At 38.9% G+C, this 16084-nt stretch overlaps 1 protein-coding gene across 42 annotated transcripts in view; it reads right to left on the bottom strand.

Annotated features, from left to right (window-relative positions):
* Positions 1 to 16084, bottom strand: part of DST (dystonin) — a 440189-nt gene that overhangs the window by 14399 nt on the left and 409706 nt on the right. For all 42 annotated transcript variants that reach the window (XR_011430068.1, XR_011430067.1, XR_011430066.1 and 39 more), the window contains 8 exons: positions 15015 to 15134; positions 12118 to 12287; positions 10647 to 10806; positions 8072 to 8266; positions 7180 to 7308; positions 4013 to 4156; positions 3124 to 3312; positions 1560 to 1689 (listed from right to left, as the gene is read on the bottom strand). Coding sequence is in view for 39 of the 42 variants with exons in the window: in XM_023624291.2 (XP_023480059.1) it covers positions 1560 to 1689; positions 3124 to 3312; positions 4013 to 4156; positions 7180 to 7308; positions 8072 to 8266; positions 10647 to 10806; positions 12118 to 12287; positions 15015 to 15134 (1237 nt within the window). In the remaining 3 variants the exon portion in view is untranslated. The remainder of the gene's footprint in view (positions 1 to 1559; positions 1690 to 3123; positions 3313 to 4012; positions 4157 to 7179; positions 7309 to 8071; positions 8267 to 10646; positions 10807 to 12117; positions 12288 to 15014; positions 15135 to 16084) is intronic.

Here is a 16084-nt window from a genome sequence, read left to right on the forward strand (position 1 = left end):
AGTTTGCAGGGTTCTGAAATATGTTAAGGCTTGGCCTTTCTTGTTCCTAGCTAAGGCTGAATCAATTTAATTACTGGGTATTACAAACAGAAATATCCTTTTTAGATGACGCATAAGGCCAAGGTCCAAATCTGTTTTAATTATTAAGGATCACATACTCTTCATATAAATTAGAGAAATATATCTAGACAGGGGCATTTAAATACTGGAAAGCTCTCTCAATAAATTTATGCTTACAATATTTTCCAGCTTAAAATCTGTGCCATTTCAGTGACAATGAAGTACCTTGTGATCCTCTTCTTTGTTAAGGTATGATAAAAGAAATCTCTCAGGGCAGTGAGAGTATCTGAGAATCAGTCACAGAAAACCCAGCTGCCCTTCTTAGAGGATAAGGCTAAAGGAGGGCAGGTGAGGGCAGGATACAGGGCATTCAGGAGAGTCAGAGCAAGATACTTTACAAATTCCAACCAAACATGGAAGTGTGCAGCTTTCACCCAAGTCCATTTTCCACTGAGCTTGTGTTTCCTGTGCATAGTCTTATACCCCAACTTACCACCTTATTAAAGTTCTCTCCCTCTTTCTGGCTATTTTTCACAAGTTTTTATAACTTCACAGAACAATTATCTCAATGCATTTTCCTCATCTAACTAAATGGTTTAATGTGATCTAGAAAAATTATTGGCTTAAGGTTATATAGGAAGTTAGTGTCCAAGCTGGGATGTGCCCACAATTCCTAACTCCCATAGGGCTACATAAAAATATCAGTGGCTAATATTTATTGAGCCTTTGACTATATGCCAGGAAGTATGCTAAGCACTTCATACACATTAGCTCATTTAATCCTCCCCACAGTCCAATGAAGTTTTAATTACCCCCTTTTACGGATGAGGAAATTGGGGCTCAGAGAGAGTTTAAGTAACTTGCCCAAGATTATGTTTCCCGGTTGGTAAGATAGCCAAGGAATCTGTCTCCGGATTTCTTAACTACTTTGTTACCTTGCTTCCTTGTGCAATATAGTAACTACAATAGATCTGGAACCATTTTTTTTTATGAAGGCACCATTCAGAAATACACAAAATGTATGATATAAATTGTGCTTCTTTTAAATCTTCTCCATGCTAGCTATTATTGTTTTTAATAACATTCAGTTGGGTCAAGGTCACCTGAGAAGTAAGTAAATAGAGCCTGAAGTCATATGAACATGGGCAGAATTTATCAGATTGCTGGTCACTAATGGACAGTTAGGTCATGAACTTTATCCAGGTCATCACCATTTCTGTTATATTTCACTTTAAGGTTATTTATATAATAGAAGCAAAATGAGACAATTCAAAGGGGGGGGGGTGATGATTTCTGTTCCTGTTGCAAATTTTTCCAATTGCTTATTTTTCAATAAGTTGCTCCAAAACTTGAGCCTGTGTATTCTTTGAAGAAAACCTTTTATGATAAAGAGCTCATGTTGAATCACCAATTGCTCCAAAATTTCAAACAATAACTCAAAAAAAAACTAACTTCCTTGCTTAACCATCTCCATTTTAAAGAAATTGGCTACTGCTTACTTCCTGCTCGTCCCTTATCCAAGACTGGAATGTGGGACTGTAAGGAGGAAGGGTCGGCTGCTCTCCTTTTATAGGTCTTGGTAACTTTGTCCACATCAGGTTGTTTTCTGGTCATTTCCTCCATGAAGGTCTGAAATGAAAGAAATGATGTCAATTAAATACAAGTATACCAGAGAAAACCATCTTTAGAAATGAACTAAAAACAAGATAAAAGGACTATGCTATTATTTCTGAAAGAAAAAAATAAACTATCATGTTTTATGTTTGGGGGGGGGAAATCTAAAACGTTATAGCTGCTAAGTAATTACAGCTTTATGAAAGCAAAGTGTTTTAGTTTGAATACCAGACATGGGAGCAGCTATGTGAATAATATAACCTGTCTGTGCACCAACCAGGATCAAGCTTTCAAGTGCTTCCTGAAGAATCTTAAAGTGAGAATTTGTGTGCAAAGCAATTAGTTAACTGGAGTGGTTCCTAGGACTTTTCTGTGGCACATTTCACCGACATATTTGAAATATTTAAGATGACTTTGACATACAGTGACATAAAGCATCCATGCTAAATGTGGATATATTTTCAATATTCCTGTCAATAAATATACTCTGCCAAAGAGGGTAAAAGCTATTCAGGTTAAAGTTTATATTCCTATCTTTAAGTTTATATGAATAACTTTCCACGTCTTATCTCATCTCTTTAGGCTTATCATTATTGTTTACTAGGTATCCCAAATCTGGAATATGTGGCAAAGGCAGAGACGGTGGTGAAAAATGATGGAGAAAGGAGGAGGAGGCAGACAAGAGGGAAAAGCGAAGGAACACATTTTTGGACTATTTGTCACGTTGGAGGACTCTGATCACAGAGAACATGGCCTGAGACACTTCAGGGCCATCACAGACATCGATATCTCATACTTTTATTAAAATATAACAGCAATGTTAACTGCTTAACCAACTGAGCTGATGCAATGTCCCTGTGTAAATGTATATCAAACAAACTGACAAGCACACACACAAATCAGACTCAGTGCGACTGATGCCCGTCACTTCAGAGTTTACAACAGGGAGAATATAAAGGAGAAGTAATTTTTTTTGAGCAAGACGACGTGTTCCCTTGTAGATATGATGTATTTGAAATACTGACAGTCATCTTGGGCGACGGTTAGCAGCAGAGAGTAAAACGTGCAAACATGGAGCCATACAAGGGAGGGTGAGATCACCGAGAAAGGGCGGAACGGAAGGAGTGGAGAGCTGAGGATAAGACGGAGGGAGAGCTGACATTTAGAAAGCAAGAGGTGGGGCAGGAGCCAATCTGAGTCAGCACCACATGTGTATAACTTCGCAGAGGCCAAAAGGGCAAGAGTTTTGGGAAGGTCACAGAGGGAGAGGGGAGACGATCAGAATTAAGTGACTGTGAAGAGAGAAGTTTCAGGGCAGGGGTAGAATTAGAAACCCAGCTGGAAGGCATTGAGGAGTGCACGTGAGGACGTGAGAGGAACAAGCACAAAGCGATCTTTTGAGAAGTACGGCACAAAAATATTGAGGGGTTCGGATGATCCCTATTTTACCTGGTGTTCCGCAATGAGGGCTTTCACCTCTTCAATCTCCTGGGGGATGACTTCTTTATCCTTCTCACTGAGCGTGGTTTCAGCCCACTGCAACCAAGCCAGCAAAGCTTCCAGCAATTCCTGTTTCGCAATGAGCCCAGCCAGAGCACTCGCCAGTCTCTGCTGATGTTGCTTCGCCCAGGCCAGCACCTGTGGGAGAAACAGAAATTTCACTGAATTTCTTCCATCTTAGTGAATAATTTAACTGATGTAAAATACAGAAAAGTTAAATGCAAATTAGGATCATCCTGGGCTAGACCCATAACACTTCTGGTCTCTCTAGATCCCGGCAGTGGTACTAAGACCCAGCTTGTATACAGGAGCCCCCTAGGGTGTTTGCCGCCTTCAGAAGTTGAGGACATCAATCACGTAGGCTTTCTTTTGCTTTCTAAGTTAAGTTCAAATATGCATTTTCTGAAAGATCAAGTATGCTTAATCCATGCAGCACGGAGTAGAAATAAAAACAGCTAAGATCTTACAGACAGAATTAACTCACTTCGTGCATGCAATTCATTCCACAAGCATATACCACTCTGAAATACCATTTAACTGCCAGATTAGTCAACAGATACAATGTGGAAGTGGGACAAAAAGTTATACAGTGAACCAAACATTTGCCTTTTCACGTTTCAGGGACATAGCTGCAACATGCCCTTAATGTTTTAAAGAAAAGTGGATTGCAGAGACAGGTAATACACACAGGAAGGGTATTTGAAGGGACGCTTCTCTCTGCAGAGGCCACATGTTTGCATGGCCGTAAGTGCATCTTAAGTGCTGACATTTCTACACCCACCCGGCCCCTGACTCTCAAAGCCACTGCTGCTCTGAAGATCATCTGAGAGACACTGACCTCCTCAAACCTGGCCCGGATGATTGTGATCCAGTGCTTAATGGTGGTGATGGAGTCAGGGTGGCAGATGGCCAAAACGGCATCTCCCATGCTGGTGGCTTTATTGAGTGCAGCTCGTTTTTCTTCCAGTTTCTTCATGAATTCCTACAGCAGAAAGAGAGACTTCAATTAGCTGTTGGCACTGGCTGAAAACAAAACTCCCTGACGTTCATCTGACTGTCAGCATTAAACAAATAAACAAGAACCTCTGATGGTTTATTCACAGCTGGAAATAATCCACTAATTGGGGAACTAAGAGGGGAGAAGGAACAAAAATAGAAAACAAAGTACTTTCTAACATGTATCTCAAAATACAAGTATAGGATAATCTCTCGTGCTTTACAAAATATGTTCTGCAAAACACACATTCCCGTAAATTTGGATATATTATAACTATAATGGAGAATAGGATTGGGAGAGACAGTAATACCAGAGATAGAAATAATATTGATTGCAAAACAAAACTGTTCTAACAATTAAGACAAGGAGGTTAGTACTTAAAATAGCATTATCTGTGCCAAGAATGATAGGAATATATACTAAAAAGGTGCCAAGGAAGACAGAAGGCTGGGCAAGGAGCTGTAAATATTTGGGGGTGTGGGATATAGAGCCCAAAGGTCCAGGCAGGAAGGAGTTAGGGGGAGGTTGGAGGTAGTGGGCCAACAGTGGGCCAGCCTGTGTGAGAATGGTCCCTTTCAAAAGCCAACAAGAGCCATTCTCTGCCCTGGCAGGATAAGTAAGTCTCTACAGGCTTCAAGTCAACCTTTTACATGACAAATGTTTCACATACATAACTGTACTGTACTTTCTACCATCACGTGGTTAAAAAATGAGGATGTTTGCCCTACCAAAGGTGACACGCTTCCAAAATCTCACACTGAATGTCAAGCATCCACTGACACCCCAATCTATCTGGACCCCCATGCTAAGAGGGATTTCTTAATCATACTGACCCGGGGTGCCAGAGGCTGCAGACATAGCTGACGTGCGTACTTCTCATGCCATGAGACCAGAGCAACCATTGGAAAACAAGGTGTGTCCCGTAATGTCCAGTGACCTTTTGTTTTTAACCTCGGTGAAGCGGCTCTGTTATACACCCCCTACTCTGGCATTTTGCTATGTTTAAATAATTTGTCTACATACATATCTACTAGACGTTAAGGTCCACAAGACCAAAAGACCATGTCTTACTCAATTTTGTGTCTTTGTGATTGAATAAACGCTTTTTAACCTTTTATTTGCACATTTTTACTGTTGTGGAGTCAAGCTTCAATTAACAATACACTCTGCTAACATGATCTACTTTTTAAATATCATGACCTACCCTTAAAAATGTTAATTTCCCCCATTAAAGACACCCTTAAATGAAAGGAAAAAAACTTTGCTAGGAAGAGAAAACCAGAGGTAAGAACAGCCGTGCCTTCTGGAGGACAGGCGGCCTGATCACGTACTTCTAATGCCTCCTACCCCTGGATGAGCCAGGTCCTGCCCAGAAGGTTGTGGCCTGACTGTCGCTGCCTTCTCTGCTCCTCCAGTCTTGTCGCAGTGCCACCGTGGTGGTTTGTGCACACGTGGGAAAGTTTGCCATCTTTAGAAATTGGATTATACAGAGAAGTCTCTAGTCTAGGTGCTAAGATATTAAATTAAATATTCTGTTTTTCTTCCATTGGTGAATGTGTGAAGGGAAGCAGAAGAAATTAGAATGAATAATGTTACTGCAAAATATTATTACTAAGAATTCCTTTACAAAATTACACATAGTTTTATGCTATTTAAAAATATTTAATGATGATTTGTTATACAAACTACTACCTCTACTTGGATACCTGCTTCCTGATGTTTCTGGGGGTTTCCTGGTCCTGCTGTGAGGGCGGTGATACCACCAGTGGCCTTTTGTCTATAGAATATTAGATATGACCCTGGGCTTCACAGGGTTACTCTGTGACACAAACCTAAATAAGTTAGTGGAACTCAATGCTGGCTGATGGTCAGCCTACAGTAACATAATATAAACTAGATTTTCAAAATATTGAACCGAATCAAAAATTTACAATAAGTGATGTGATTTTCCTACTCTCACATTCTAGCTTCAACTTTAAACGGTCTAATGGAGCATTTCATTCCTGCAGATAATGTTATACTTGCTTCACTTTTATTAATGGCAAGGCACTATTTCACTGCTACAGGTTAGGCAACCCATCATTGAGAGAACATAGTAATTAAAATAAGAAGTCTCCAGAGATGATGTAATCCAAGCTACACTGGAATTAACGATGTATTTCCAACTTGACCTTGAAAGACGAGGTTACTCAGTGGTGTTAAACAGATCTGCTAAAGTTAATAGTAAATCCTGACATCAACACTACACTGAGTCTTAGCGCTGCACATGCCTGACTTTTAGGGTCAAAGGATAAAAAGACATCTGTTACAAGCTATCTGGACCACTTTCTTAAAGGATTTTCTCAGTTCTATGCATTGCCACAGGAAAAACCTTGACCTGAAAACTCAATGGCTAGATTTTTACTTGGCTAATTATTCAATAGTGTCTACTTTTTAAATTCATTTTTTAACTTATAATTTATACAATTGGTTACTTCTCAAAAGAATTTAAGGTGGCTCTTGATTAAAAACAGAATTAGCAGAGGCTTAAAAATAAAATTTGAAGACCAGTTATTAAATTCCTTGCTTGTCTTGGTTACAAAGGTCAAAATTATTAATCTATAATTCTAATGTAAAATTTTATAAATGCCAAACTGCTCGTTAAAGAAGCTTCACCTTTGAAATGCACATAAAAGTGCAAACTTGACCAATTTTGGTCAGAAGCAAAATACCCCATAGAAAAGTCAATGTGCTCCCGAGAGATAGGAAACAGAGGGACTAATTTTAGACTAACCACCTTCTTTATAAAGAAAACATAAAAACATAGCTCCACATACTTGTGTGTAGGTGCGTGGGAACACACGCAGGTAAGCAAGGAGGATACAGGCAAACTCTCACATGTACCAGATCTTTAATTACTTCTCAGGAAGGAAAAATATTCATGCAGTTGATGTCTGCAATCATAAGACTATTTTCTCCACTTTGTTTGCTTTTCTCACTTAGTTTTACTTAACATTTATATAACTCACTTTATGCTGCTCAATGAGAGTCCGAAGAGCATCCTCATCATCTGGGAGAACGCCATGGAAACGAAGGGTTTGCTCCGCCTCCGCCAGCCACTCCAAGAGGGCATGTACCACTGAGTGAAATTCCTCTGCCTAAGAGTTCACACACACACCCCAAACAAGATCCCAAATACGCTTGTTAGTATAGCAGATTCTTCCTCTTAACGAAAAGTCTTAAATTTAATTATATGCATTATTCTCATTAAAAAGATAAAGATATATGGTGCTGCGTTGTACAAATGTAAGAAAACATCTAATATATGAAAAAGGCCCATATGAGGAATCATTGACCATTTAACAATCTGATTTTAGATAAATGGCAGCCCATTATACATTCAAGCTGAAAAAGTACTCAAGCAGCATTTTTATGTGATGAGTAGGAAAAAAAATCTCCCTCTGTGAGTAATTTAAATTCTTGGGGGAGGGACGTGGGTGGGAGAACCAAGGCAATGATGTTATAAAAATTTCCTTCTCTGGGGCCGGCCCGGCGGCCCAGTGGTTAAGTTCGTGCACTCCGCTTCGGCAGCCCAAGGTTTCAGTGGTTTGGATCCTGGGCACGGACCTACATACTGCTTTTCAAGCCACGCTTTGGAGGGGTCTCACATAGAAGAACTAGAAGGATCTACAACTGGGATATACGACTATGTACTTGGGGGCTTTGGGGAGAAGAAAAAAAAAGGAAGATTGGCAACAGATGTTAGCTCAGGTGCCAATCCTTAATAAAAAAAAAAAATTTCCTTCTCCATCACCATCTTGGTTAAGAAACAAGGAGCTCCACAGTTCTGCGCGAGAGCACTGTTGTCAAGGCTTCGGCACTTTTCTCACTGCACCCAGCTATAATTTACATGACTCTTACCTGACGCAGGGCGGCTTCTAATCGTGTTTGCTTTGATACAGAAAGTGCGCACACGGTCTCCCAGCGAGTGCTTAACTCCTGCATCTGGACCTTGACCCAGGAGGAGTCGTCGCGGCTGCCCTCTATGAGCTCTCGGGCCGAGCGCTTCAGAGCCTGCACACTGCTGGTCCTCTTCCCCAACTCCTTTTGGAAGGCCTAAGAAGACCACATTTTTATAAAAATTAATTTTTAATTACAAACCAAAACAGTAAAACATACTGTTTGAAATACCCATGTGTACCTAACACCATGTGCAGACCCATAAGACCTACAGTGGAATGCCTCCTATTTTTCACAGAATCTTCAGAAGCTAAAGCATGACACACTGCCCCTCCCAGAGCCCTGTAACAACAAACACAGTCTTGTATGAAAGTGTTCAATCTGGTAACTTTCTCCTGTGCAAACAACCTTATTTTTTAAACGACACGTTGGATTTAAATAACGGTAGCCACCTTTCTTTATTTCAATTCTACAAAAACATGCAACAAAGTCCTTTTTTTCCTATGATTCTTTAATACGGTGTCCCAGTTCCTCTCAAATCATTAGTGTGAGTGCCAAGTGCATTATTCTTAATTAGTAAACATATCTAACTACATGACTAACAAATAACTAAGCCATCCCAGGGTACTTCGTGGGGGTCTTAGAGATAATGGCAGGGAATGCCAGAGGGAGTTGGCAGGGAGTCTTTTTTTCTATAACTTGCTTTCATCTTTCACAGCATCCTGAGTACTAACCCATAATGTCAAGTTTTATCTGTCACCTTGGAGGAAAAGTTCTTTCCTTTCCCTCCTGCCTAATTTTGATGAACTTTCATATGCCAGGAGTTAAACTGGCTTCTTTTGGACAGAGACTTAATCCAAGAAATGAGCCCAGGGTACCTCATTTCTGATCCAAGAGTCTGTATATGCAGCAAGATCTTTCAAATAACCACAATCTTACGTACAGAATAAAATTAACTTATTTTTCTAAAAAATCACCACAAATGAATATTACCAAGCACATTCTACAATTTGGGCTATACCCATGAGTTTCTATTCTGATAATCAGATCATTTGTAAAAGTGAGCACATCAAAAACAGGCAAACAGAGTGTGATGAATCCTTTGCTGATTTTACTCTAATAGAGATAAATGAGATGTGCCTGCAGACGGACAGATACACACACTTATGTACACACAGACACACAAACACATGCACAGAAGGTACAGTGTCTAAATATTCTATTTGTGAAAGGACTAGTCCAATAGGTCTGAGTGGACTTTCCATTGTACTCTGTATACTTAAACTTCTTGAGCCTTCCAACTGTATTACTAATGCTATATGATTAATTCATTCGTGATGACCTTTAATATATAAAAAACCTGGCAAGTACCTAGGGGAGTAAATATTTAGACAGTGAGCTTACAAAAATGGCATTTATGTAAAAAGTAACATTACGCTATTCATTACTCATTGAATGAATGCCAGGGCACGGAGAAGTTTGTGTTAATCATGTACAAAATATTTGTTTCAATACAGGCACAGGAACATAATTTGTAAAATTTTTAAATTTTTGTAGGCCTGATCAATGTTCTTCATTTAGTCTTTTATTTTCTGTTAATATTCAAATGAACAAACTCTCTTCCATGGACCTAATAAGATAACAGAACCAGAAAAGAAGAAATAAATATGCAAAAGGACCAACTATTTAAAAAACGATAGGTAAGATCAAAATAGTATAATCAGGAAAGTATAAAGACAGCATTTTAAAATGAAATAAATTCTCTGAACTGAAAATTTATAGGAGGAAACACAACATAAATTCAAGTACAGTGCTGTAAGATATCTGTATATAAAGTTAACTCTCATACAACCATTCTACGTCAGTACTGTGCCTCACGTTGTTTTCAAGGTTCTGTAAGTTGTAATACAGCATCTGATCATAGTTTAGGACCTTACACTCAGTATCAGCCAGACATCTTGAATATTACCTTTGATCTGCACAACAGTTTAACATAGATTGCAAGGAAACCAACTTTCTTGCAGTCATACTCAAATCTCTCGCAGTGTATGCTGTTGTCTCACAGACTGCTATAGTTCAAGAGGCAAGGTTAAAACAGTTTTTAGAGAAAGAAAGTAGCTGTTCAGGAACCCCACAGATCACGTCACAAATCTACACAGTTATGCACGGACCTAGGTTCAGGTCCCTGAACAAATGATTTTAAATTATACTACATAACTATTTAAATGAATAACAAAAGATACTAAGACATTCTTGAAACATGTTTTAAAGCACCAGAGAATGAAATCACTTCCCAGGTACTAAAGGTTTTAGATCTGGAAATTTAAAAACAAAAGTATTGCTACTAAAGTAATTTTCCTGCCTCGCTTTGCAAGTTGGCTTCCTCGTTCTGCTCAAATGTGCACGTGTTTCAATATTGAAGAATGTTATGTAGTATGACACACAATCCCTAGATTTTAAAAGGTAAAGTAAGTGGTTATAGACCCCCTCGATAGTCAGAATAATCAACAAGAGAAAATGTCCCAGATAACAATACCTTGTGATTATCGATCAGATTCATCACTAAATCAATGTCTCCATGGACAGGCTGGTCTTCTGCCAGCTGGGGTTCAACTCTATACAGCCAATCAATGAGGGCCTGCAGGGCATCTGTGAATTGTCCAGAAAATAACAGGGCTTCCTCCAGTTTGTTTTGTCTGGGGAGAAAAGGTGGAAAAATCAATCTGAGCAACCAAAAAGCCACCTTAAATGCAAACATCTAAAATTCACTCATGAAGGCTGAGCAGCACTCAAGACGAAAAACAGTATACTGGTATCCCTTGCTGTTTCTTTGCTTTCCTTAAAAAATAACAAAACTTTTCTCAGATTTTCTCTCTTATTCCTTAAAAGGCATTGGTTCCAGGAAAATTCCCTCATCATCACCTCTGGAAATCACTGACCCTTTGGTTTCTTCATAAAAATATGCCTTTTTAATTAAAAAGAATTTTTTTAAATTTATGTTTTGAATTATCATACAGTAAACTTGACTGTTTGGGGTACACGGTTCAATGAATTTTAATACATGTATAGATGCAAGTACCCACCATCATCACCAAGGTGCAGACTGTGGCACCATCCCAAAGATCTCCCTCACGCCATCTCTTTACAGTCACAGCCTGTGCCCATCTCTAACACCTGGCATTCACAGATCTGTTTGCCATCCCTGACTTTTGGTCTTTTCCGGAATTTCATATGCATGAAATCTTATCTGACATTATAAAAAGCACATAGCCTTTTGAGACTGGAGAAGATTTTTAAGATTTTAATATAAACTAATACTAAAAAAACCTTACTGTGAAGTTCCCCAGAATGGAATATAGTAGTCTATTTAATCTTGATACTGACAAAAGTAGTAGGACAAAGATAAATGGAAAACTTGAAAACATTTCCAAGATATCTGAACTCTTCTACTACTACCGTACTTTCTTAAATACTTAAAAATTTTGCAGTAAGTTTTGGACCTTTCTGGTTGAAGTGTAACGAGGAAGAGGGGGATTGGAAAGGGGTGGATGGAAGGTGTTAGGGCACGCCAGGTCAGATCAGTAGGACCTTGCCTACCACATGAAGAGCCTGTATTTTAGTTCCCACCCAACAGTGAGCCCCTAAAGGGTATGACACAGGGGAATGACAGGATCCCAGTTACATTTTAAAAAGACCGCCCTCGTAGTTCCGTGGACCCTGGATCATGGAGACAACAGGACAACTGGGAGACCAGTCAGAAGGCAGCTGCCTGTGGTCAGCTGTGAGACGACAGAGGCTTGAGATCACTTCTGAGTAGTTAAAAGCAAATAATAACGAACAGCAAAGCCTTCTCAGTCAAGTAGCATGTAAGTGGGGTACTAAGGACCAGCAGAAGTTCCCCAGGCAAAGGTGGTGTTTAAGGCTCCTAAAATGTCCCTGCAAAGCACCCCTACAGTCTATAGAAAGAGGTCCACAAAGTAACCAAACTGCCTTAGAGACCATTTTACCTTTCCACTGATTTTCCACAGATGGTGTCCCATTTGTCTCTGAGTTCACTCAGCATGTCATCCAATTTCAGGTTGTCGTCAGCTAGGGAGGTTTTCTCCTTCAGAGAACGTCCAGTTCTGTTGGTGGTGTCGTAGACAGAATGCTTGGCTCCCAGGGATTTCTGAAACTCCTATGTGTTTAACAAAAAATAATGTGCATTTCTACTTGGGACCAATACACAAATAGGTAAGAGGCATTAAAAGGGGCAACCCTAATAAACGGAGTGTAAACGCGGGAAGACACCAGCACATCACCAAGTCTGAGAGCGCAGTGCTGCACTGACGCAGGAACGCACCCGGGGAGAAGAGAATCTTTCCATTTTCAACGTGAAGGATTTATTTTTCTCAGAAGCCAGGGGGGTCTCTCGGGTACCTACTGTCATCAAGAAAGTAATTTCAAAGCAATCTTTGTAGCTTTGAAACATTTCGAATCTTCTGTAGCTATAAACCACAAACAGAATACTGGTTACGATAAAATGGAATTGCTAATAAATTACTGAAAAACCCAAGGGTTTGGAGAGGAAAATGTAGGTAACAGTCTATGAGTAACTATGGGTCCAGTATGGTCACAGAATGACTCAATCATGTATAAATTTACTAGTTATTTTTTTTTTTTGGTCAAACATTTATTGTCACACATTTTGGACATTCACAATAACGTTGCATATAACTTTATCTGAGCCAGGATGAGGGACAAATAAGAAACCCCTCTCCAGATTCCTGTTTGGACCCACTGCTCATTCTATTAACACTACTTGGGAAGCCCGCACCCTCCCCCCTCGCCTCTCTAATGCCCTACCAAAGTCCCAAAGGATCTACAGATTACTTTCCCAGTACCAAATAGCTCTATTGCTAATGTGACATCCATACTTTGCTACTTCTTACACTGTTAATCTTCATGTTTGTGTATATACTCATGTATGTGTGGGAGGGGTGAATTAAAGTCCTTCTACACAACTCAATTATAAGCTCTTCTAGAGCAGAAATATTGTGTTTGTAGGCCTCTCATTATCCTCTTATATTTTCTGTGTTTATCACTATGTAATAGAAAGAATGAGACAACTGCTATCGAATATATAATCTCCAGGATGAGAAGAAAGAAAAGTCAACTTAATGGGTACTTACAAGCTCATAAAATATTACGGAAAGACTAATACAGTGATTCTCAATCCTGCTAGCACGTTAGAATCACTCCACATAGTAAAATGCTATGCAAATATATAAATTTCCAAAATAACCTCAGTCACAATTACCTAATAAGTTTTCATTACCTTTAGAAGCTAGACACTGTAAATATCTTAATATGACCAAGATATTTATTTTGTCTTGTAATAAGAGGCAACTAACTCTGGAAAATTTTTAGCAATAAACACCGTTAAAATATCATGCTATTTCTGCAGTTTGTTTTCTGTAATTATTATTTTTTCATGTTATTCTAAACAGAATGTTAGCTTTAGAATCATGGTATTGACAGATTTCCTGACACAGCAGATACATAATAAATGTTATAGCTGAATACAGGATAGATGAAAACTTTTTAAAGACAAAAAGTACCCAAATGATGACTAGAAAAAGACTTCTTTTAAAATTGACTTAATGAACCTTGTCTCTTTATCTCAGAGAAATGCGACTTTGGCAATAGGCAACACTAGGAAAAATAGAGAATCTAACAGGGTTCTTTGCATATTCTTATTTCTAGGCTTTTCTAACTTAAATATGCAATATATTTTCCTAAGACCACACGACGGAACATCTCTGTTCAAGTTCAAATGAGGCGTTCTATTTTGAGAAGGAGGCTCTCATTTTTCCATCAGAGGGGAAGGAAGGAAGGAAGTGGCTGCTCTCTGTCACTGTGCTGCCAATATTGGATGTGGCAGCTCACGGGCAGAGGGAGCCAGCAGAACAAGCCATTCATAAGCCCTCAATCTAGCCATGGAACAGGTGCTCAAGATGTTTCCTTCCATCATCCTAGGATCGTGACCCCCTGAGGTTAGTCAGAACCACTGATGGAAGCAACAAACCTATATGAAGACGATGGCTAGACTTTTCTGATGATGATAAACCTTCTGTCCCCCCAATTATTTTGAGCCTTTTAAAAATTATCATGTTTCAATCAATGATTTATACGTAGATGCCTAAAGTTGTAAAAGTGTTTGCAGGAACCACTCCCTTCTCCCTGCATGCTCACCCTGAGGGCTGACGATCACTTTACAAACAGAATGATACAAAGACCCAAATTCCCAGGAGTTGAGGAGGATGGGGAGAATGCTCTGCGACTGTCATGTAGTTGGAATACAAATGGAATATAAAATACAATGTTTCTACATCTTCTAGAATACACAGGAGCCACTGACTATGTGTCTTTGAGGGTAAGGATGGAATTTCCTATACCCACACATACATGATAAAATACCAAGTTAGATAGGGGCAACCGATTTTCCTCACTGAACGGTTTAAAAGAATCAACATGGCAAAACCTGTTACTTTTTACTATAGAATTATCTTCTATATGACATTTGATTTATGAAAGAAATTATAAGACAAGACAGTTGTGAAATATTGAAATGCCAATGTTCAAACCCCTACAAATCCTTTCTATGTTTTAGATTGGAAACGACTTCCAGCTTTAACGTTGTATGTTTTCTTTTAACAATTAACCCTGGAATCATGATGGAATGGTCACTGGAGAGGAAAGACATCACTGCCACTTGACTAACGTGAAGGGCAATTGGTTTTAAATTTAATGTTGGTCCAGCCTTTTTTCTCTAGGGATGAATAAATACACAATCAAGTAAGAATTGAAAAGTGATCCTGAGATATGCAATGACACAATGGGCTTTTCTTAATTGTAGACCCACCTTATGCTGCGCAAGTTGTGTTTTTATTTTGTCTGGATCATTGGCGATTTCCAGTTCAGAATCCAAAGACTTTTCTGACTCTTCTAGCCACTCCATAAGTTTACTCCAAGCTTCATGGAACTGTAAAAGAAATTCACATCTTCGTTTGTATCTGAAACATCTGAAAATTTTCTGGTATACTCACTATATTTGAAGTTGAGTATATTTTTTAAATAAAATTGATATTAATGGAAATGTTGAAAATTATTAATTCAAAATTTCCCCTGAAAAAGAATAAAGTAACAGTTTCCTCAGCAGATTAGAAAACGCCTTGTCAACGCTTGGCTTTTGTGGTTGTGCCCCATGGTCACTTTGCTATAACTCATTCAAACGCATACACTTCAACAGGAATAGATATGAGCCTAGAAACTGTGAGCACCAGGGAGAGCTTCCCTCCTTTCCTTTTGCTTAATAATTAACATAAATTCTCAGAATTTTATTTGTCCACTGCTATCTCTTGACAGATGTGAGTTTAATTCTAAGGTGTTTTATTTCTATGTTAAGAAAAAGGAATAAAAAGGGAGAGAAGGAAGGATGAAGTCTGTAAATTGGTTTAAAAAAGTAACAAGAACAAAAAGAGGTCATTACAGTCCTATTTAATACAAATATAATTTAATATCTATTGCTGCTATCGGAATCCTCAAAATAACACCTGCGCCTCACTTGTTGGTTTTATATGTAAGAGCACCCAATACTTGAATTCTAACAAAACATAATTCTCTTTGGCATCTAAGACCTTGAAACATTCTGGTGCTACGTAGATTTGATATCAGCCACAGTCTCTTTTCTGTTTATCATGGAGAACTAGTGGGTACTATTTTTGGATACCAAATGGTGAACTTGGTTATAAATTATTTCTCATAATAAACTTAAGTGAATGGATACATAACGAAAACTTAAGTAATCAAAATGAAACCCCATGGCCAACTGGTTAAGTTGGCGCACTTTGCTTTGGCAGCCCAGGGTTCACCAGTTTGGATCCTGGGTGTGGACCTACACACCACTCATCCAGCCATGCTGTGGTGGTATCC

This window comes from Equus caballus, chromosome 20, assembly GCF_041296265.1.
Source record: "Equus caballus isolate H_3958 breed thoroughbred chromosome 20, TB-T2T, whole genome shotgun sequence".
NCBI lineage: Eukaryota > Metazoa > Chordata > Mammalia > Perissodactyla > Equidae > Equus > Equus caballus.